At 36.0% G+C, this 20,175-nt stretch overlaps 6 protein-coding genes across 8 annotated transcripts; 2 read left to right on the forward strand and 4 right to left on the reverse strand.

Annotated features, from left to right (window-relative positions):
• Positions 1-641: 641 nt before the first annotated feature.
• On the reverse strand, positions 642-3,613 carry LOC18045204 (methyltransferase-like protein 7A). 2 transcript variants are annotated; one of them, XM_024185857.1, is made up of 7 exons: positions 3,263-3,613; positions 2,948-3,043; positions 2,585-2,803; positions 2,275-2,371; positions 1,739-1,801; positions 1,466-1,663; positions 642-841 (listed from the first exon to the last, which is right to left on the reverse strand). In XM_024185857.1, exons 1-6 carry the CDS (start codon positions 3,494-3,496, stop codon positions 1,470-1,472), a joined length of 903 nt encoding a protein of 300 aa, XP_024041625.1. In that variant the 5' UTR covers positions 3,497-3,613; the 3' UTR covers positions 642-841; positions 1,466-1,469. The 2 variants fall into 2 exon arrangements, with proteins under 2 accessions (XP_024041625.1, XP_006438720.1); XM_006438657.2 differs by lacking the exon at positions 642-841 and having other exon boundaries at positions 1,398-1,663.
• A 386-nt stretch (positions 3,614-3,999) lies between these two features.
• On the forward strand, positions 4,000-8,001 carry LOC18045205 (KH domain-containing protein At4g18375). Its single transcript, XM_006438658.2, has 8 exons — positions 4,000-4,281; positions 4,596-5,224; positions 5,868-6,230; positions 6,344-6,598; positions 6,736-6,987; positions 7,116-7,168; positions 7,339-7,394; positions 7,474-8,001. Exons 2-7 carry the CDS (start codon positions 4,643-4,645, stop codon positions 7,370-7,372), a joined length of 1,539 nt encoding a protein of 512 aa, XP_006438721.1. The 5' UTR covers positions 4,000-4,281; positions 4,596-4,642; the 3' UTR covers positions 7,373-7,394; positions 7,474-8,001.
• Positions 8,002-8,351: 350 nt separating this feature from the next.
• LOC18043965 (DNA ligase 1) lies at positions 8,352-10,047 on the reverse strand. 2 transcript variants are annotated; one of them, XM_024185858.1, is made up of 7 exons: positions 9,909-10,047; positions 9,428-9,634; positions 9,264-9,326; positions 9,126-9,173; positions 8,946-9,005; positions 8,728-8,791; positions 8,352-8,637 (listed from the first exon to the last, which is right to left on the reverse strand). In XM_024185858.1, the coding sequence occupies exons 2-7, from the start codon at positions 9,605-9,607 to the stop codon at positions 8,531-8,533; spliced, it is 522 nt and encodes a 173-aa protein (XP_024041626.1). In that variant the 5' UTR covers positions 9,608-9,634; positions 9,909-10,047; the 3' UTR covers positions 8,352-8,530. The 2 variants fall into 2 exon arrangements, with proteins under 2 accessions (XP_024041626.1, XP_006438723.1); XM_006438660.2 differs by having other exon boundaries at positions 9,428-9,631; positions 9,909-10,045.
• A 2,193-nt stretch (positions 10,048-12,240) lies between these two features.
• On the forward strand, positions 12,241-14,192 carry LOC18043966 (casparian strip membrane protein 3). Its single transcript, XM_006438661.2, has 4 exons — positions 12,241-12,275; positions 12,393-13,507; positions 13,628-13,751; positions 13,887-14,192. The coding sequence occupies exons 2-4, from the start codon at positions 13,278-13,280 to the stop codon at positions 14,100-14,102; spliced, it is 570 nt and encodes a 189-aa protein (XP_006438724.1). The 5' UTR covers positions 12,241-12,275; positions 12,393-13,277; the 3' UTR covers positions 14,103-14,192.
• A 199-nt stretch (positions 14,193-14,391) lies between these two features.
• Positions 14,392-15,341, reverse strand: LOC18043967 (photosynthetic NDH subunit of lumenal location 2, chloroplastic). The gene is given in 3 exon segments (XM_024186446.1): positions 14,392-14,599; positions 14,704-14,963; positions 14,966-15,341. Coding segments are annotated over 3 exon segments (600 nt in total). The 5' UTR covers positions 15,207-15,341; the 3' UTR covers positions 14,392-14,500.
• Positions 15,342-18,118: 2,777 nt separating this feature from the next.
• Positions 18,119-19,848, reverse strand: LOC18043968 (NAC transcription factor 29). Its single transcript, XM_006438663.2, has 3 exons — positions 19,556-19,848; positions 19,141-19,421; positions 18,119-18,964 (listed from the first exon to the last, which is right to left on the reverse strand). Exons 1-3 carry the CDS (start codon positions 19,719-19,721, stop codon positions 18,551-18,553), a joined length of 861 nt encoding a protein of 286 aa, XP_006438726.1. The 5' UTR covers positions 19,722-19,848; the 3' UTR covers positions 18,119-18,550.
• Between the last annotated feature and the right edge of the window lie 327 nt (positions 19,849-20,175).

Here is a 20,175-nt window from a genome sequence, read left to right on the forward strand (position 1 = left end):
TCATTATTGTATAATCAAAATAAACAAACCACCCAAATAAATATAAACAACAAATATTATAATAAAATATTCACCAATCAATTGCATTGACTAGACATGAATTTAGTTAAAAGGTAACGAAACAAGTATCGATTTTATTTCCAATTTGATAAGAATAATTTTCGGTTTAGGTAATAATTATAAGGATATTTATAGAATTGTATTAAAAGATAAAACTAATTCTCAAATTAGATTTTAAAAAGCTACTCCTCTACTTTCAAAATATACTTAAAAGTGATTGATTTTGATAAAAGTAATTTTAATTTTTTAAACTAAAAATTAAAGTTAGGTTTTAGATTCTTTAAATCACTTTTAAGTCTTTTAAAATAATCCTAAAAGTCCTTTACTAATTATTACTAAAATTTTACCAAAATAGTGTATGATTTAAAAGTTTATTTGTATTAACTTTAGTTAATATTTTGCTAAATTCGAGTTTGTGTATTTTCTAATGGTTTTTAAGGCATCAGAAGGATGTAAATGCAAAATTATGGTATCTTATGATGTAGAAAATTAAATTTGCAATATAATCATTGAACGGTATTAAATTGGCTAATCATGATGAAGACATCATGTAATTGACTCACACTAATCATACGTAAATCCATTACAAGTCTCTTTGGACGTATCCAAAAGATGCTCGTACAATAATAAAATCAAATTTTAAAATATATCATATGCTCTCATCTGGACTCATAACAAGCAGCCGTGACTATTGACAAAAGTTTAGTTGAAATGTTCTCTCGAGTACCAGAAAGCCCTGCCTTTTTTAAATTGATCCCTTTCTTTAGATTTTAATCACCAGCTGTCAATAAAGCATTATTATTATTATTATTATTATTATTATATAAAAGACTCACCCAACAACACATAGACACATAGCGTTGTCATTTTAAGTAACGAGAAATTGTTTGGAGCCACAGTCTATAATAAAAGTTGGCTGAATGTTCAGTATTATTTATCTAGTGATTATAAAGTGTTTATTTAATTTTATAACTTTTTAAAATTTAGTATTATTTAGTTTTATTTTGAATAAAAATTTTGGAAATTAAATAAATTATTTTACTTTTACTAATAAAAATTTAAATTTTAAATTTTTATAAATAGAGGTCATAGGATTTTTTTAAAAAAAATTAAATTGTCTAAAATACCTTTAATTTATCTCACAATCTTATTTTATTTCTTTTATAGCATAACTTTATAAAACTTATTTATTAAAATAATTTTACAATTTTCAATAAAACTCCTATTAACAATCAAACAACTCAAATATATATATATATATAGATAGATAAATTTCTGTTTAAAGAATTCTATTTGAAAAACTATACTAAATAGAACTTGGTACTAAGATAGCAGAATTTAATTAATTTATAGCTTCATTGAGTTTTATTATTATTATTTAGTTAAAAGAAACAAAATTTATTACTTTACTATTTATGAGCAATTCCGTAGACATGAGGACTTATGAGTGATGCATTAGACAAGAATGCATTGCCAAGTTCCACAGATGAAAAGCCCGCTTCAGATATATTATTCCCTGTTTGTCTAGTTAGGTGACAACCGTCGGACACTACTTGCTGCAAAGGATCGACGACATTCTGCCAAAATTTAAGAAACGTTCCATCTGCATCACCAGAAAAACAAACAACAATTAGAGCCCAATTTCAACACTAAAAGCATTCAGACAATTAGTTAATACCTTTTGCCGCAACATGTTCCACAAATAAGTAAATGCCCCCTGGTTTCAGCACCCTCCGCACTTCTAAAATAAAAATGGCAAATTTGCATTTCGTCAGACCGAGCCTTGTAGTTATTAGAGTCTTTATGAAAAGGCTAACTAATGCAATGAAATTGATTTCATTACCACTCATTTACGGGGCTGAATATAGTTAGTATCAGCAAAAGAACAGTCAGTCCGGGTATTGACTTGTCATTAATTTAAGCAGAAGACAGACATCATTGAAATCATCGACCACCATTTGAGTATACATAGTATCAGTACGGTGCCTCCATTTAAGGTATTAAATCTAATAATTTACTGAATGGAGTATTGGCAATCAAAATCATGTTTTTATATGCAAGCAGTCAACTCCGAGAAAAAGGAATCACTCAACGGCAAAAAAAACAAAAATAAGGAAAAATAGATTGTTTAGCAAACAGTCAAATCTCAAACTCTTTCAAATTGGAAAATCTCAGAAGAAACATAAACCCAGGAAACTCAATCAAGCTACTTACCTTGTAGTGTCATGTCAACATCTTTCACAGAACACAATACAAGTGTTCCAATAACAGCATCAACAGATGCGTCCCTTACTGGAATTGCCTCCCCAACCTGGACAGAAATGAATTTAACACCCTCAACATTTCCAGTTTCATAGACCAACTACATACAATAAACAATGGAATCAAAACTCCAACCAGCAGACATGCATGCATGCTTAATACAGTAGGTTGGCCTTTCAACTATATGACACTGTCTAAAATAAGACCACTGGTACAATATGAAAGATAAGTCATATTATGCCGCATTATCAGTAAAACATACGGCTTGTAAAAATTTGAAGTTTGTGAGAGGCAAACCGGCGGCCACCGCAGCTGTCTGTGCATACTTTTCCATTTTTCTGTTCGGATCCACACCAAGAACTTGCACATCAGTATCAGCAGCATAGTACTTGAGATTAGGGCCGGTTCCAATGCCAATCTCCAACACTTTCTTTGCCTTTCCCCTCAAATTATCAAAGAGCTGTGACTTGTAACCTGCAACCTTACCAGAGAACAGAAAGTATATGCATCGTCATTTTGAAGTTTAACTACACCACCTACAAGATACACACTGTACGGCGCACTAACGTGCGGGAAGAAATTAACTATTAAGCAAATTCATTAATCAATTTAAAAGGACACTAACCTCAGCCTCATAAGACTTCATGCTTGAATTCATAACCGAAGCATAAAACTCCTCATACCAATCGGGTCTTGGCGGATGAAGCCTGTTCAACATGGCCTACATATATATATATACACACACACACACACACAAACTGTCACCCACTTCAATGTTCCAAAATCTATAATTAATTTCATGATCCACAAAATTAATGAAAAGAATATGCGAGATTGAGATGCTGCGGCTTTGAAGCCACTGTGAAACGTCAGAATCACTAGCGTAGTGTGATGCCAAGTACAAGGTAAAAGTATTGTAGCAAAATGGATACAAACATACCATGGAATCAGAAGGCGATGAAGCAGAGGAGGGGGTAGAAGAGTAGACTAGTGGAAACAAAGCTGTAGATGCACCTTGAATGAAATGTCTTCTTGAACCGCAGCAACAGGATTTGCCCCCACATAACTGCTCATTGATCGACAACTGGTTCCGTGATGTGGGTGGAGTTTTACGGGAAGAGCATGTGGTGTTGATGGCGGAGGAGACCGATGAAGATGATGAATTCAGAATCATTCTGTTTCTGCACTTTCTAGTTTCTAGTCCAGCTTCTGAACTTGCGGTGCGGCCCAAGTTCTATCATCTATGCTTTCAATTTTTTTTATTTTTGTTATCATCCAATTATCGCCACCACTCTCACCTACTGAGAGTCAATTTACTCTCGTGTCTTTTCAAAAATTAGTTTACCTCTTGTAATTAATGTCTAATTCGAGCTGTAACTAGACAAGTTTCCTACGGTGGTTATTTATTATTATTATTATTATTATCTTTTTTTTAGTAGGAACGGTACAGTAGTTAGTTAGACAAATTGTTATTTTATTTTATTTTTGCGGGGTTGGCTAGCTAGACAAAGTTTGACATCAATTTCATTTTTTTTTTAAAAAAAAAATATTAATTATAGTTGTCATTAGCGTGTAATTTTTCAAAAATAAAAATAATTTATGACAAAGATACCAACCTAACTTTTCATTCAAAACGAACGTGCGAAGGGGATGACGGTTCCAACACTTGAAATAGAATCCAAAGCACAGCAGAGCAAAGCAAAGCACACTTGTCCCTTCTGTCCCTCAAGATATTTTTATTCGCTCGAAACTCTCAAGTCATAGGCTTCATGATTAATTCATTTTTTATTATTAGTTTTTCCTCCTTTTTTTTGGTCTTAATAATATGTTAAACCTACTATTAATTTAATTGACATTTTTGATAACCAAAGAAATAAAGAAAGAGACACTCTCATTTCCGCGCGACTCGATAAGCCGAACGACACGACCCGCCGTTTGGCCCTCCTCTACGTCTAACGTGTTAGTCTCTCTTTCTCTCTCCTCTGTAACCTAAATCCATTTTCAAGATCTCTCTCTTACACCGTTGTTAATTAATCAAATTTCATTTCATTTTCATGTACTGTTTCTAATTTTGTAAATCTTTATTTTATTTTATTCTTTTTAGTTTTATTGGTTAATGCTATTGTATTATTGTTCGTTAATTTCTCCTCATATAATTTATATACAAAAAGAAAAGAAAAATCTGGCAGCTCAATTTTCATTTTTTGTGTTTTGTGTTATCTGAATTATATTTGTTGACTTCTTTTTTTTTTTTTTTAAATTTTTGTAATTAGGATTAATACTGGAGTAATATTGTGTGGGAGTAAGTAATTTTGTTGTAATGGCTGGCCAAAGCAATATTAATTATGGAAAAAGGACTCATTTTCAATCTGATGCTGCTACTAATGGGGGGAGTAAGAGAAGAAACCCAGGGGATGAAACTGAGCAGCGTGGCATTGGTTCAGAGGACACCGTTTACCGTTACTTGTGCCCGTTGAGAAAGATTGGTAGTATTATTGGTAAAGGTGGTGAGATTGTAAAACAATTGAGGTCTGAAACTAAGTCGAATATTAGGATTAGTGAGACTGTACCCGGGTGCGATGAGCGAATTGTTACTATTTATAGTTCCAGTGAGGGAACCAATCTGTTTGAAGATTCTGGAGAGTTTGTTTCGCCTGCTCAGGATGCTTTGTTCAGGGTCCACGATAGGATTGTTGCTGAGGATTCGCTTGCTGATGATGAGTTTGGAGAGCTTACACTTATTACTGTGAGGATGCTCGTGCCCGCTGATCAGATTGGATGTGTTATTGGTAAAGGTGGACAAGTGATTCAGAACATTAGGACTGAAACTCGTGCTCAGATTCGCATTTTGAAGGATGAACATTTGCCCCTTTGTGCTTTGAGTTTTGATGAGCTTCTACAGGTAGCATATTTTTTCTGTGCAGTGTTGGTTCTGTTATAGGAGGAAATAACTTGTACTAATTATTACTTTTCTGACTGATAGTGCTATCGATTACAATATATAAACTAAAAATCTTATTCAGCCATATGCTGTTGGAAAAGTGAAGTGATAGCACAGACATTGCCCTATCTTTTGCCACATGCAATTGGCAAGTCTGTTTCCTGATGCCACCTGTCCCTCTGGTACTCAGGTGCCTGTGCTGTTGTTTTTGGATGTTATCATTTCATAAGTTCAGGATGGTTTGTTAGAGAGGACACTGAATTTTATTCCTTACAGATATAAAATTGACAGAGAATTTTATTAGGCTTATGAACATGATATTTTTGGTCTGTGAGTGGTACTCTGTTTGTTTATGGTAGCAATTGAATAGGTAACCTTTTACTTTCAATCAAGTAATAAAATTAACTGCAAGTTTTGGGTCTTCACTTGAAAATCATTTGGTTGAGCTCAGTGAAACTTCTAATAATATCCGCTCTCTTGAAACATAGTGAAGAAATCCTTCCCTGTGCACGCGATTATGCGTTGTTCTGTTGACGGGGGGGATTGTGATTCATCAACTAAATTACTTTCCTTTCCTGGTGTGTTGTGGGCTTTTGGATTTTAGGTAGCTGGTGAACCAGCAGTTGTGAGAAAAGCTCTTGTTCAAATAGCTTCTCGCCTTCATGAGAATCCATCGCGATCTCAGCACCTGCTTCTGTCTTCTTCATCTAACATATATCAATCGAGTGGTGTGTACTTGAGTGCCCCACTTGTGGGTTCTTATGGGAATTACTCTGCACGAAGAGATGAAGCATCTGCAAGAGAATTTTCTCTTCGTTTGGTGTGTCCTGCTGGGAATATTGGTGGTGTAATTGGCAAAGGTGGGGGTATTATCAAACAAATCAGACAGGAATCTGGGGCGTCTATTAAAGTTGATAGTTCAGGAGCTGAAGGAGATGATTGCATTATATTTATATCGACAAAAGAGGTGAGAATATGCTCTTTCCCTTAATAATTTTTAAGTTAATAATTTTTATTATTGATGATATTATAGAGTTTTAGATATAATACTATGTTTGGTATTAACGTTTTCTCTTGCAGTTCTTTGAAGATCCATCTCCCACCATTACTGCTGCACTGCGCTTGCAACCACGATGCAGTGAGAAAACAGAAAGGGAATCAGGTGATCCTGTAATCACTACCCGTATACTTGTGCCAAGTGCACAGATTGGGTGTCTTATTGGTAGAGGTGGGGCTATCATATCTGAGATGAGGAGCGCTACAAGAGCAAGCATCCGCATACTTACGAATGAAAATGTTCCTAAAGTTGCTTATGAAGATGAGGAGATGGTGCAGGTGATTGTAATGCTTTTATAAATATGAACATTCATGTTTACACACATTCGAGCCCTCTTGCACGCCCACGCCTGTTCATGTCCTCTGTATTTTCCAATTTTAATTGATAAGATGGAAAGTAATTTTATTTTGACCAGATCACTGGAAGTCTTGATGTGGCTAGCAGTGCCCTTTCACAAGTAACTTTGCGATTGAGAGCCAATACATTTGAAAGGGAGGGAGCACTAGCTGCTCATCCACCTGTGCTTCCTTATGTCCCCATGTCTCTAGACATGACAGATGGATCAAAATATGGAAATCGAGATAATCAGTCACGTGGACGTGGTAACTCTTATGCAACTGGTAATTTGCCGGGACGCGATAGTTATGGAAGCTACGGTGGCTCACTGGTAAGACATGCCTTCACTTCCATATCAAGCTACAGTTAAACTTCCCAGTGTCATATCTTAATTAAATAGGTGTGTTTAATATTTAGTGATAGCTTTTCATTAAATTTCAATTCATTGCCTTTTTTCAGAGTGGTGGCGGAAATGCTTATGGAGCATATGGTGACCACTCTTCAGGCCGCGGGTAAAACCTACTTTTTGTCTTATTTATATTCTTTCTCAAAATTCTTCATTTTATATAGCATTTGTCTCATTTTATTTTGTTTGTTAATAAGAGGTCAAGTTATTAGTCTTTATTTCAATTGATTATCATTGATAACCTAATCCAGGACTGATTTAATCATTTGTTGTTAGGTTATCTGGTCATAGGAAAAACCATGGATATTAGTCCCAATTACCAGACCTGGCAGGTAAATATTTTCTTTGTTCTTCCTTCATGTTCTCATTTGTTGGACTTTAACATGCAACTTTTTTCTCTTCATATTTTAGCTATTGAAAGAGACACTGCAATTAGCTGATGGCATCTTAACCTAGCCAGCCATTTTCTGCTTACTAGAATCCATTCACCATTTTCCATTTTCCATTTGTCGCCTTCCCTCTTCCTTCTAATCAGCTATGATCTGCAAATCCTGAAGTCAGCCCGTTGCCCATTTAATGAAGCCTTCAGCCTAGATCAGAAGACCAGATTCTCAGGGTTTGACAAAATTATGCTCTACCTTGGCCCACCCTCGGTGCATCGTCAAGTCCAACATTTTCTGATGATGCAATGCATTATACAATCATTTGTGGCCCTGACTTATACAATTTCAGGGTTGTATATCATGTCTCAATAGTGCTATATGTAAGCAATTTGGCATATAGTTTACAGCAAACAATATGTAGATTGATTGCCATGGCTTCTGTTTACTTGACGCGTGAGGAAATTTTTAATTGCACACTTGAAATTGCTTCTGGTGGTTGTTCTGTTTCTTTTCTGTTCTTTTAAGGGAAGAAGTGTGGATGATGAAATTCTGGCTTTGGATCTTTCGGAACTTTCATGGTTGTAGCTTAACATGTTATTGCACCAGTGTTGTGCTCCTTTTTTGGATCCCTTGGCTATTATTTTGGCTGGTGTGATGCATCATTGGTTTCTTTGTCATGATGAGCGTGGTAACTTACTGAATGATTGAATCATCTTTTTAGTAAGACAGACATGTATTCTCCTCGAGGGTTCAATTAAGAAGAAGTGAATCTGCAAATGTACACACAAATGTTGATTGGTTGTGAAATAAATTGACTCCCAACACAAATGTTCATATCAAATCCAAGACTTATCAAGTGTAGTATTCTCAAAAGTAATTTTAAATTCATTAACGCTATATGAAATGTAGAAATTTGTGGGTTTAATGTAAAATAAAACTGGTGATACGGTTCAGTGTTACAGAAATAAGTACAACATTGTAGTACAACATAGCCATATCTATTGCTTATTTATGGAAGCACAGAAGAAACTGTTATCAAACTTTGTTGTGATTTCAGAATGAGCTGCCATCTCTTATACAGCCAGCTACTCACGGGAGCTCTGGTCTTCTGAAGCTGGGCTGCTAGTATTATTGTTGCCACAATCTGGTGTGAAACCTTGATCGTCAGAAGTTGTGATGTTACTGCCACCATCTGCCACCGAGATAATGAATAAGTAGGAGCTTAGGTGTGAAATGCATGCGTTAAAGAATTTGTACGTTCTTGACCACAATCTGTACATACCCTCTTCGTCATCTGAAGGAGCATATGCCGAGCGCCTTGAGCGTACTTGCTGGTGTGGGGTGGGCTGTTATGCAATGGAAGATCATTGAAAGTATAATTGGACTCGAGTTGATCATTAAAGCATAGGGCATTCACAAATCACGATCACCTTTTAAGGGATGAGAAGATTATGCCGAAAATGAAAATATATACGATGACGGGAGTAGGATAACTCATACCTGCAATTTAGGGCGGAGTGGTTCAAGCGGTCCTTTGGGCTTCTGACTCTGACCTCCTTGCTGTTAAAGCGGGTATTATTAGCTTAGCTAGACCTTCCAGTCCATTAAAAGATGAAACACTGTTGGGTTGCAATTATGCGATCATCTAATAAAATGGAAATTGGAAATGAGTAGGGTTACCTTTCCCAGTGCCCAATCAGCAGAATCAAAAAACGCACGTTCGTGGTCCTGGTAGCATAAGAGATGAAGTTGGTATGCAATTAGTTGTTCTCTGCTGGGATCATAATTTGCAGTAACGTACACATATTACATACATACCTTGGATATTAAAGGACGTTTCTTCGGAACAATTCCTGCGTACTTTTTCTTGATAATTTCCTCCTGCCAGCAAAACTCAAGACAACAAAGTTATTATTATTCACAATATATTATTGTTAAGGCCGTAAATTCACAATAAGGTAGCTGCTAGCTGGTCTGGGTACCTCCTGCTGAGATGAGGGCTGCATGAGATTTTCATCGATATTCTTTTCCGAGTCATTTGGTTCTTGATCTTGCATACAGCTTTCAGCATCATCTTGTTTTCCACCGGCAATCTCTTGCTCCTGCTCCTGCTCCTGCTCCTTCTCCTTCTCCTTCTCTGCGTTTGTGATCGTGCCTGACATTCTCGCTCTCTATTCGGGTAACAACTACTTGATATAGAAGATCAAAATCTTCATATTTATTTGTTTTGAATTTGAAAGCATTTTTTTAAAGTTCAAATAACTTTAAGCAACACAATCATGCATTACAGACAAACATGAAATGTCAAATTCAACTGTTTAATTACAAATTACTTCCGACAATTAAGAAAGGTAATATAAACAACAACATGACGCTGTTAGATTATTTAAATTTTCAGTAATTATATTTATTTATATATGGTCATTTTGCACTAAAAGTCAGGACTAGAGTAGTACGCCGTACCTGATCGAAGCTCCGGTTGCAGAGAGAAGGAGAGCCCCTCTACAAAAGCGGGTCACCCGGTTTTGCCCTTTTTATGATCAAAATGAAGCCTAAAATAAACGCGCAGCCGCATCTCTTCTGGGAATTGTGGGGCCGGGTCTGTTCATGGATCCATAGGCCCACGAAAAACATCTAGTCATATGGGCTTTGAAATTTTGGTATGGGCTCTAAATCCTGAAACTTATTTTATATATGTACATGTGAAAATTAAATAAGGCTTGTAAAATACAAAATTACATCTTATTAACAAACAAGGCAAGACCAATAGACCTTTGGTTCAATGGGAAAAGTCTTACACTCATAATATTGAGTGTAAGAGTTCGAGCCTCCATAAAAGTATTATGGAGCTTAGTTTCAATACTCCCTTAATTATCAACTAATTGAGTGGAGACAGTCTCTCCCTTACGAAATGTGAATGGAGTATGCACCTCTCGAATATTAGAGAGGGTTTAAAGTATTTGGACAAGTGTTTCAGTGAGTTAATGTATAATGTTCGTGGAGTATGCACCTCTCGAATATTAGAGAGGGTTTAAAGTATCTAGTCAAGTGCTTTAATGGGTTAATGTATGACGGTGGTCCGAGAGGGTTTAAAGTACTTGGACAAGTGTTTCAGTGGGTTAATGTATAATGTAAGTGGAGTAGGCACCCCTCGAATATTAGAGAGGGTTTAAAGTATCTGGTCAAGTACTTTAGTGGGTTAATGTATGACGGAGATCCTAGTTATTTAGTACGATTGTAAATATTGTAAGTGTAATGTTTGATGTAATATCTATTCGAGGGTTTAAAGTATCTGTTCAAGTGCTTTAGTGGGTTAATATATGACGGAGGTTCTAGTTATGTAGTACGATTGTAAATATTGTAAGTGTAATGTCTGATATAATATCAGTAATAATTTCTGTATAACAAAATTCAAAAAAAAAACAAACAAACAAACAAGGCAAGTGGGTATGGTATAGTTGTAAATGTACCTAAAAAAAGGGGCAGAAAAAATAGGACGGACGGCTGAGTTCAGAGAAAGTATTGTGCTCCATTTAAATGGAAGTTGGTTAGCGGCCCATGTCACCCCCCTAACTATTTCATGAATCACGCTTCCCTTCCCCCATTTCATTACATCACATCACCATTTTACTAGGACCATCTTTTTTGTCATTCCATGATTCTTCACATCACCATTTTACTAGGACCATCTTTTTTGTCATTCCATGATTCTATCACCTCATATCTTCATTTCGTTATTCTTCTATTTTCTCTTTTATTTCCCCATAAAAAGATTATTTTACTTGAACAAGTCAAAAACATGACCCCGGGACAGTAATGTGATGCTAGTAGCCAAGGAACGCCTAGATTTTCTGCAACTGATATGTTATCTGAACTTAAATTTGAACGTGGTGAGGGATAAGATTTATTGTTTAGCGAAACAGTTTAGAATTATACAATGGGCTTTGCAGTAAATTTTAGTTTCAATGTGAATGCTTTCTTGCTAACAAACATCACATGTGGCAAACGAGGCATAAGCTAATCTTACCTTTGGTGATGAAATAACCTCAAGTTTTGATTTTGATTGGCTATGGTACCATGCAGTTGTGACATCTTTCAATCCAATGAGGTCTTCATATATCAACCTCAATATCAGTGCTTGAAATACACAGAAATAGACCTACACTTCTCTATGCAAAAACTTGCAGCCACAAGTCATAATAAGAAGAAATGCTAAAAAAATGAAGCATTTTATAAGATCAAACTCAACAGTTTCACCGTCATTCAAAACCAGATACCTCGCCTGTGCACAAAAATCCCATGTGGTATTTCTATTCATCTATGTTCTTGCATGTGGAGATGAAATGATGCGGTGCAGCCAAGGATGACTTGCCGGCAAGCCCCTTTCCTAGAACCTAAGCATCATATTTTTAGATGGCTTCACAATTATGAGTCTTTTGACTTGGGGTTTGATTTTATAGCTTCACTTGTAGGGTTAATCGGCAAGTTGTCTTTGGCTACACCTCTGCCTCATGTTCACATGTTAGACCTGTGATGATATTAGTATTTTCGCAATGATGAAGGCCGCTTTGCGGTTCACTCAGCATTCATTGCTAACCGTGTAGATGCCAAGTGTCATGTACAAGTGACATTGTAAAAGTAAGTTCTTTCTTAGACTCTTAGTTAGGTTTTTGACTTATTAGTTTCTGTCATTAAGCAAGTTCTGGTACAAAAGCAATCCTTGAGGAACTAAAATGTATTGCTTATAATACATAGATATAACTGCAGTCAAGTACTCTCTGGAAACCATATCGCAGGAATGATTAGGAAAGCTTGGTGTTTAGTTGATAGGTATTAACCAAATCCCTTCACATCAAATGTGACTTCAGGAAGCACTGCTCTGTTTCCACCTTGCTCTTGATCATCAAACTTTATTCACCTTATTATATATGTGCTTATAAATCGCAGGTAAGATATCAAGGACAAGCTACAAATTGTGCTTCTGAAACTGAGAGCTTCATTTCAATGATTTATATAAAGGGTTTGAGATTTTATTCCAACTCTTAGAAGTTAAAAGTTGAATAAAGGGTGAATGAATTATGAATCTTCACTTAGAATGCATATTTCCTCATTACAATGTTATGTAGCGATTATTTGACGCACATCCCAAGATTTGGACCTCGGAGGACGCTCCATTGTAACTTTTTGCAAGGTACTCACAGAAGTGGGGCTCATTGCATATGAAATTTTTTGTAAATCCAAGCACTACTGCCATCATATACTGAGCAGCTGTATGCAGATCATGTCTCCTTGCGTAAGTAAGATATATCAGTTTCTCAAAATTTCAGTCTTTTATTTTCTTAATACACACATTCTTTTGCTGCCTAACCAAAAGCACAACTCCTGTTACTTCATCTTCCTTCCCCTGATATAGTGATGGGTTCCACACATTGAAGCTACTATGGACCTGCCACTAAATAATATCAGCTGTTTGGAAAATGCACACATGCAACAACCAGAACAGCAAATGGCAATATCACTGGCCATAGCATACTTGAGGCCATTTTATGGATATAAATGCATAAGATCAGGGCTATTAATATATTGAGCAGGTAAGAAACTCCATCGGAGCTTCCCTAAGCAGAATCATGGACCCTATCATGGTAGCCCACGTGGCTTAATTACAGAAGCAAAACACCAGCAACTTGAGCTTAGCATACCTAATACCCACTTCCATTGTTCACTATTGGTTGATTCCTCGAGAAAATCCAATACATATGATTTGTACAAAAGTAGGCCTCGCCTTTAATTCTTCCAAGCATTTTCAGCTGCCATAATCATCAATCAAAGAACATGAAGGCAGAAGCAGAGCCAGTTAGTGAGGCTGGTGAGGCGTCAAGGGATGAAATCTCAACTCACGAGATGAACAAAGGGATCTCTATTTTAGACCTTATTCTAAGGACTATTGCAGCTGCTGGAACATTTGGAAGTGCCATTGCCATGGCCACTACGAACGAGACACTAACAGTTTTCCCACAATTCACCCAAGTTAGAGCAGAGTACGATGATCATCCCTCGTTCAAGTGAGTTCTGTTTATCCCTTAATTTGACCTGTCGCTTCTATTGTGCGAAGTCAAACCAACTGGGCTACTCTTAATTTTAATTTAGTACGTACAATAACTCATTAGTTACTATGAATACAGGTTCTTCGTGATAGCCAACTCGATTGTGTGCGGATATCTTGCTCTTTCTGTCCCTTTATCTATCTTCCACATTATCAGGACAGCTGCTAAAAAAAGTAGAATCTTGTTGCTCGTTTTTGACTTGGTAAAGTTGCTAATTCTTTCTGTACCTCTAATCATGCTACAATTTAAATTTGACCAATATGCATGCATGTTGCCAATACCAGATAATTGATCAAGCATAGAGTTGTAATATAATGCTCGAAACTTGTGAGTGAAGGTAATGCTAACTCTTGTCACAGCCGGAGCTTCTTCAGCAACAGCCATTGTATACTTAGCACACAAGGGCAACACCAGCGCCAATTGGTTCGCCTTTTGCCAACTGTTTGATTCCTTCTGTGAACGTATATCCGGATCTTTGATCGGTTCATTTGCCGCAGCAGTTACGCTTATGCTAGTAATCGTTACATCAGCTGTAGCTCTCTCTCGATCCTAATATATTTATGTATGTTATTTGGATGTGGCATAGTTTTGTTGGGTTATAATTTGATCGGCACAATAATGCTTTAGGGACTGTTCACAAAAAGTTTTTGACGCTTTGACATTTGAATATTGTTTGTTTTTCTCAAAATATTTTGCTTCAATACATATTGAAGAATTTTAACATTCGGAATTTTTCACTTTATACACACACACACACACACACACAAAAGAATGAATAATTGGCAGCAAGTTTGAATTAAAATGAAGAAATTTCTACTGCAATATATTCTACTCACATCACATTAACTCAAGCTGGTTTATATATCACAAACAGTGACAGTGTCACGTACATAAATACCACTCAGAACAAAGATGCAGGAGGTCCATTAATATCAAGAAGTCTTGTGCTTACTACGCAAACATCGCCACAATATCATCTAAATTTTTCAATGCCTTCTCGTAGTATAAGTACGATTCGTATACCTTTGGCGTGCGCACGTAATAGTCAAACTGTAAATAAATAAAATTAACCCAATTCATCGTCGGGTTAGTAATTAAAGTAAATAACTAAAATTTAAGTTAATAGACAGAGAGACAGCGTCTCACGTACGTACCTCAGCCATGTTATCAATCAAATAATTGGCTGTATTGACATACTCCCTTCTACGGACTTCTGGCAACGTACTGAAAGCGGTCTTCAAATCCTGGGAAAGATAAGCTTGCTTTAATCTTATATAAAATATCACATACCTCCAGGCCATGCGGTCCACCATTTCCCTGAGGCTATGCATTCCCTCAGCCGTCTGCTTGATTCTGGCCACCGCATCCTCCGGTGATAGCCCCGGTTCAAAGAACCTTTCCTTCAAAAAGGACCCGTGCCCCAACTCTCGGCTAGGGCTACACTAGCACCAGAACTGCTGCCAATGCCATCCCCGTGCAGCCCTACCAGTGCTAGTGAAGTGGATATCAATGTGGTTACAAAATTTCTTCGGCTGGGTATTGGATTTTGAGTTACTTTGGGTTTGATTTCTGGGAGTGACGTTTTGGGGTTGTGATTGTTGGAGACGTTGTGAGCTTGGAGGAGGCTTGTGGCCTTACTGAAGCTGCTGCTGTTCATGATTCTTTTTGGATAAACTTTAATGGAATATACAAGTGTAGGCAGCGCATTCTCCTTTAAAAAAAAAAATTTATTTCGGTAATACTTTCGCTAATTTTCCGACACGTGGCCCTCGTTATCTTGTCACCACCCGGTTTGTGCATATACCTTCCTTCATCTACTGTTTATATCATTATATATGCAGTTGTAATTAGAAGGATATGGGATTTGAATTTTTCATAGTCTATTTCTTTTTTCGAACAAAGATAATAAACAAAAGAATTTGGATCCAAGTTAAGTTTTTTTTTTTTTTTAAACCGCGGATACATTTATAGTAATATAATGTTGAGATTTAGTTACTTATTTACTATTATCTAATAACAACTAGTTATATCCTTTTAAAAAGTTAAGATTTAACTATCTATTTATTTTTATCTGATAACTGCTATTATTTTCTTATATAACTTAATATTTAATAGTCATTAGTTGTATCTTATTGTTACTTGAACAATTAATCAATTTATTCCTAATTGTTTAATTTGTTGAAAATTAACTTTTGGGATTGAGCGCTTAATGGATTGGATTGAATTTTTCATAACTAGTGCCATATGCAATTTGGGTGAGTTGGATGTCAACCCAATCTCTTCTGCCCAACCCAATCCATACCCACCCCATTGAAATTTTTTGGTACAAAACTGAAATTAAAAATTATAAATAAACTTCTATTTAAATGAATTGGTACGTATAATAGTAAAATCACCGACAATTTTAAATATCATTTGCCTTTCTTGTTTAGGAATTAATTACTCACAATTTAAGCCATATTTAGTTAGAAGAAATAGTAGGAGAGAGGAAAGAGAAAATGAGTGAAAAGAAAAAAAAAGAATCAATCTCATTTTCCATTATTTAATTAGATAAAAAATTCATTATTTTCCCTTATTTCTTTTTTCTCTCCTCTTTTCCTCTCTCCTCTCCTCTCCTCTCCTCTCATTTTCTTTCTTCATACCGGACATGCAAATCCGACATCGTATTGTTGTCACAAATTTAAAGTTTCCATGGGTTCCATAAAGAGCTCCCTTTGCATGATCGGATCAATTGAGACATGGCGTAGAGACATAAAGTTGCCGAGCCCCATTGGGCTCTGGCCTAAGGAAGGCCGTATAAGCCCCATTCTAAAACCACACAAAATTTTATTGTATGTAGGAGAAAAAAAATACCTACAGCCCATTAATGATTTTATTTATTGCGTATAAATTGCAAGTAAATAAATAAGAAGACCCCTCCATCAATTATTTTTCAAAATTAGTTGGGATTATTCTATTCGTTTTCGTCTTTCCGTCGTTAAGGGGTTGGATAATCCGTCTTGATCATCTTATTAATCTACCGAATTATGGAGCTAAGCTATTGTGCATCTGATGTATTTTACAATTCTTAGCCTTAGCCTCGAAAATTTGCGTCTAATAGAAGTAATATTAACCACCAACAAATAATCACTGGACTAAGATCCAGTGGTTAGAGCATTGCAGGAGTTTTAATTGATTTGATGTAAATTAATCTCACTAATTTAATAGTCTCATGTAATTAAAAAATTACATATTAAAAAAATGACTCCAATTGAATCCTCTATTTAGTATTGAATCGGGCCCACCAATGAAGAATTGCATATCCTTGCACCAGCCAATCGTACTCCTTCCCCATCGTCGGTGTCATAACAATGCCAAGCCACACTTGTAAGTAATTCAATTCTCTCAGGGGTTCCAATTTTGTTGCGCGTTTGCTTGGCTTTTCGCTTGCTTCGAAGGTAATACTGTAATATATAATAGATTGCTTCATTCTTATTAGTTATTATTACTTTTAATTAATTTATGCTGAATTTGATACGAGGGTTGTGGGCTGTCGCCACAATGGAGAAACGGCAAAACGACAAGGCTATGACATAAAACTGCAACACATTCGTAAAATTAGGCTGAATTTCCAGTTAAGCCTTTGTTTCTCCTTGAAATCAATATAGTAGTGTTCGTTTTCCTTTTTGTATTGTGCAAAAGAGGGCATTCCAAAATTTTAATTAATTAATAATTCTGAAATCTAATAACACCATACAAGCTAGAAAATGAAATGTAATTGTACTATGAAATGACTTGAGCTCATAATTCTTCAAATGTGAATGTGTTTTTCCAATATGCATTGCCAGTATCCCACCTAATGCATGAGAACTTCGGCCTGCAAAATTGACTTTGTATGGCTTATTTTTATTGATCTCCGACGAAGAAAAGTAGACCATATGGCAATTGATAATATTATGTTGGCTTAGTAATTCAACCTCAATTTTCAAGTAGCTCAAATATTGTGTTGGACTGGACGGTTAATTGGTCTCGGAGTCTTATATAAATTATAGAAAATAAATAAAATTTTTTAATTTATATTTTATAAACCCAAACATTTTCCATAAGCACTTAATTAGGTCTATTCACAACGGATTTTAAAATCTCTAACCTATGTACATAACCTCATAATAAGGGCCCGTCCTAAAGTTCATGGCTCACCTTAAGTTTTTTTACCTACTCTAAGGTCCATGATTATTTTCTCATAGGTATACAGAATTGAATCAAAATCTCAACACAATTCAAATAAAAGATAAAAGCTTTTTCAACAACACAAAACAAATATATCCATTGCATTAGAAAATTATAATAGTCACCATTAATTAAATAGCTAAAAAAACATTGAATCTGAATTGAAGCGTGATCCTTATTTTTTTTAATTTTTCATTTATCGACTGTAGAAATGAATGACTCGAGAAAACAATGGCATGACGATGATACCCGAGGCCGGAAGGTGAACTCACTCTAGGCCTTGTTCGGGTTGTCAGGGAACAATTTTGGCTGTGCCTTATAAGTTTGTTCTTGTGACTAGGAATACTTTACCAACAAGAATTACAAATTTGATTAGCGACACATGCCAATCTTTGATTAATAATATTCCAAAATTTAGCTTATACATTACGTGGCATGCGACGTGCCACTTTTCTTTTGGAAAATCTCAATTAGTTATGTTATCTTGTGCGCTATGACAAACAATTTCTATAGACTTTCTTGCTTGGCAACTGCTACCTTATACAATGTATTGAACGTGCGAACGTGGCCTTCGACTGAGAAGCTAAAGCATAATTGACCTTCCATTCACTGGCAACAAATTAAAGAAGCTGGTGTTCTGAAATCTGGATCATTAATTTACTGAAACTTACTCCACAATCAGTGTAACATATATATGTTCCCAAAACCAATTTTCACGATTCTTGGTTAAAAATATATCTAACAAACCAATTTATATCATCTTTTTTTTTTTGTTTTTTCGAAGATCCAAAATCACTGAAATTCGTACACCGTTGGGTTCACAAACAATGACTGCTGGTTTAACGAGTCACTGTGGTTCACTTGGTGCATGTCACTTGGCTGAAGTTTATTCTCGAATTGGTCATCGGAGGCAGCATTATTGTTAATGCCGTTCTGGAAATCATAGTTAAAATTGTAAGTGTTGTCATTGAGAAGTTGTGAAATCGGAGCAAAGTATTCCAGTTCCACTAGATGAGCAAGTGAACATGTCCTTGGAAATTTCACCATCAATTTCTGTTCATCACTAGCATTAGCATGCTCAACATAGCCTCCTGTTTTGCCTAATTGATCAACACATGATTGATCTTCCTCGACTTTTGCATCCAAAACTGATCTTGATCCCGTTTGCCTCTTTTTGTAAATCCTACAAAGTACCCAATCATCCAGCTGAAACACACAGAACAACCCCAATTAGCTTGTCACATCACCATATAATTAATTAAACACATATGTATAATATCGTCATGATGATTGATGATTTAATATGAGTACTTTATTGAAAAAATTAAACTATACAATTAACTAATGCTCATAGAGAAAACATGCACACAATTTATGCTCACTTTCATGGAACCATTATGTTTGTAGGGTTGTCTTGTTGGGTCATTTAGCCGATATTCATGCATGATCCAATCAGTCTTGATCCCCTTGGGGGGCCTGCCCTTATAAAAAACAAGAGCTTTCTTGACACCAAGATATTTAGACCCACCATATATTGCCTTATCAGTCCCCGTGGCCTTCCAATATCCCGATACAGTTGCCCTGTTAGGCCTCGTCCCATTGGGATACTTCCTGTCTCGTGGGCTGAAAAAGTACCATTCCTTCTCTCCGAATTCAGCTTTCTCTACATTTTCATACATAATTTGCAAACACAATCATTACTAACAAATTGTCTTAATTAGGCAGTACTCGTTCATAATAAATCATATAATCATTTAGTTAAAAGAAAAATTACGGGCATGTAAGTAGAAAACAAACCAGGAAGTTGCCAGGGGTCAAACTTGTAAATATCCACTTCCGGGATTATTGACACGGGGCAGGGTCTCGACGTGGCTTGGTTACGAAGGTAATGAACAATTAGTTCTTCGTCAGTTGGGTGGAATCTGAATCCGGGTGGCAGCTCGGTGCTGGCTTGTGCTTCCATTGTTAAGCTTAATCAGCTCTCAATATAATGGTACAAAAAATAAAATAAAATCTTGAGGTTGAAGGGGGTTATTATTGTTTGCTAAGAGAAAAGAGAAATGAAGGTGTTTGAAATGTTTGCAAGGAGAGGGCTTGGCCTTTTATCTTTGAGCCTGCGCTGTCGTTTTGTGGGATTTGCATGGATTTGATTGGTTGCTGTCTTGACTTTTTTTCACTCTTTAATGTTATTCCTCGTATAATACTTGTCGGCAATACTCGCGGGATGGGTCTGAACACGTATACACGGATGTAGTTTCACGCTGATTAATTTTGAATTTCATGCTTGGTTCAACGAACCACTTTGGTTTGGAAAAAGACCTTTTTTTTAAAAAAAAAAAAAAAATTAGGTTGAATATGAGAATATCCAATAGCAATATAATGAAGAGGGCCTCAACCTCCGTAGAAAGTTTGGCAGG

This window comes from Citrus clementina, unplaced genomic scaffold, assembly GCF_000493195.1.
Source record: "Citrus clementina cultivar Clemenules unplaced genomic scaffold, Citrus_clementina_v1.0 scaffold_4, whole genome shotgun sequence".
Classification (NCBI taxonomy): Eukaryota; Viridiplantae; Streptophyta; class Magnoliopsida; order Sapindales; family Rutaceae; genus Citrus; species Citrus x clementina.

Bases quoted from the DNA above. Each gene is read 5' to 3' on its own strand.
- LOC18043968 (XM_006438663.2), bottom strand. From the start codon at position 19,721: ATGGAAGCACAAGCCAGCACCGAGCTGCCACCCGGATTCAGATTCCAC. The intron at 19,422-19,555 runs GTTTGTTTTCTA...ATGAAAATGTAG, and splicing joins TGACCCCTGGCAACTTCCTG to AGAAAGCTGAATTCGGAGAG. The intron at 18,965-19,140 runs GTGAGCATAAAT...TGTGTGTTTCAG, and splicing joins AACATAATGGTTCCATGAAA to CTGGATGATTGGGTACTTTG.
- LOC18045205 (XM_006438658.2), top strand. From the start codon at position 4,643: ATGGCTGGCCAAAGCAATATTAATTATGGAAAAAGGACTCATTTTCAA. The intron at 5,225-5,867 runs GTAGCATATTTT...TTTGGATTTTAG, and splicing joins GTTTTGATGAGCTTCTACAG to GTAGCTGGTGAACCAGCAGT. The intron at 6,231-6,343 runs GTGAGAATATGC...TTTCTCTTGCAG, and splicing joins TATTTATATCGACAAAAGAG to TTCTTTGAAGATCCATCTCC.
- LOC18043965 (XM_024185858.1), bottom strand. From the start codon at position 9,607: ATGTCAGGCACGATCACAAACGCAGAGAAGGAGAAGGAGAAGGAGCAG. The intron at 9,006-9,125 runs GTAACCCTACTC...CCGCTTTAACAG, and splicing joins CTGATTGGGCACTGGGAAAG to CAAGGAGGTCAGAGTCAGAA. The intron at 8,792-8,945 runs GTATGAGTTATC...ATTGCATAACAG, and splicing joins CACTCCGCCCTAAATTGCAG to CCCACCCCACACCAGCAAGT.
- LOC18045204 (XM_024185857.1), bottom strand. From the start codon at position 3,496: ATGATTCTGAATTCATCATCTTCATCGGTCTCCTCCGCCATCAACACC. The intron at 2,804-2,947 runs GTTAGTGTCCTT...TTCTCTGGTAAG, and splicing joins TGAAGTCTTATGAGGCTGAG to GTTGCAGGTTACAAGTCACA. The intron at 1,664-1,738 runs GTATTAACTAAT...CTGGTGATGCAG, and splicing joins GGAACATGTTGCGGCAAAAG to ATGGAACGTTTCTTAAATTT.
- LOC18043966 (XM_006438661.2), top strand. From the start codon at position 13,278: ATGAAGGCAGAAGCAGAGCCAGTTAGTGAGGCTGGTGAGGCGTCAAGG. The intron at 13,508-13,627 runs GTGAGTTCTGTT...CTATGAATACAG, and splicing joins GATGATCATCCCTCGTTCAA to GTTCTTCGTGATAGCCAACT. The intron at 13,752-13,886 runs GTAAAGTTGCTA...TTGTGAGTGAAG, and splicing joins TGTTGCTCGTTTTTGACTTG to GTAATGCTAACTCTTGTCAC.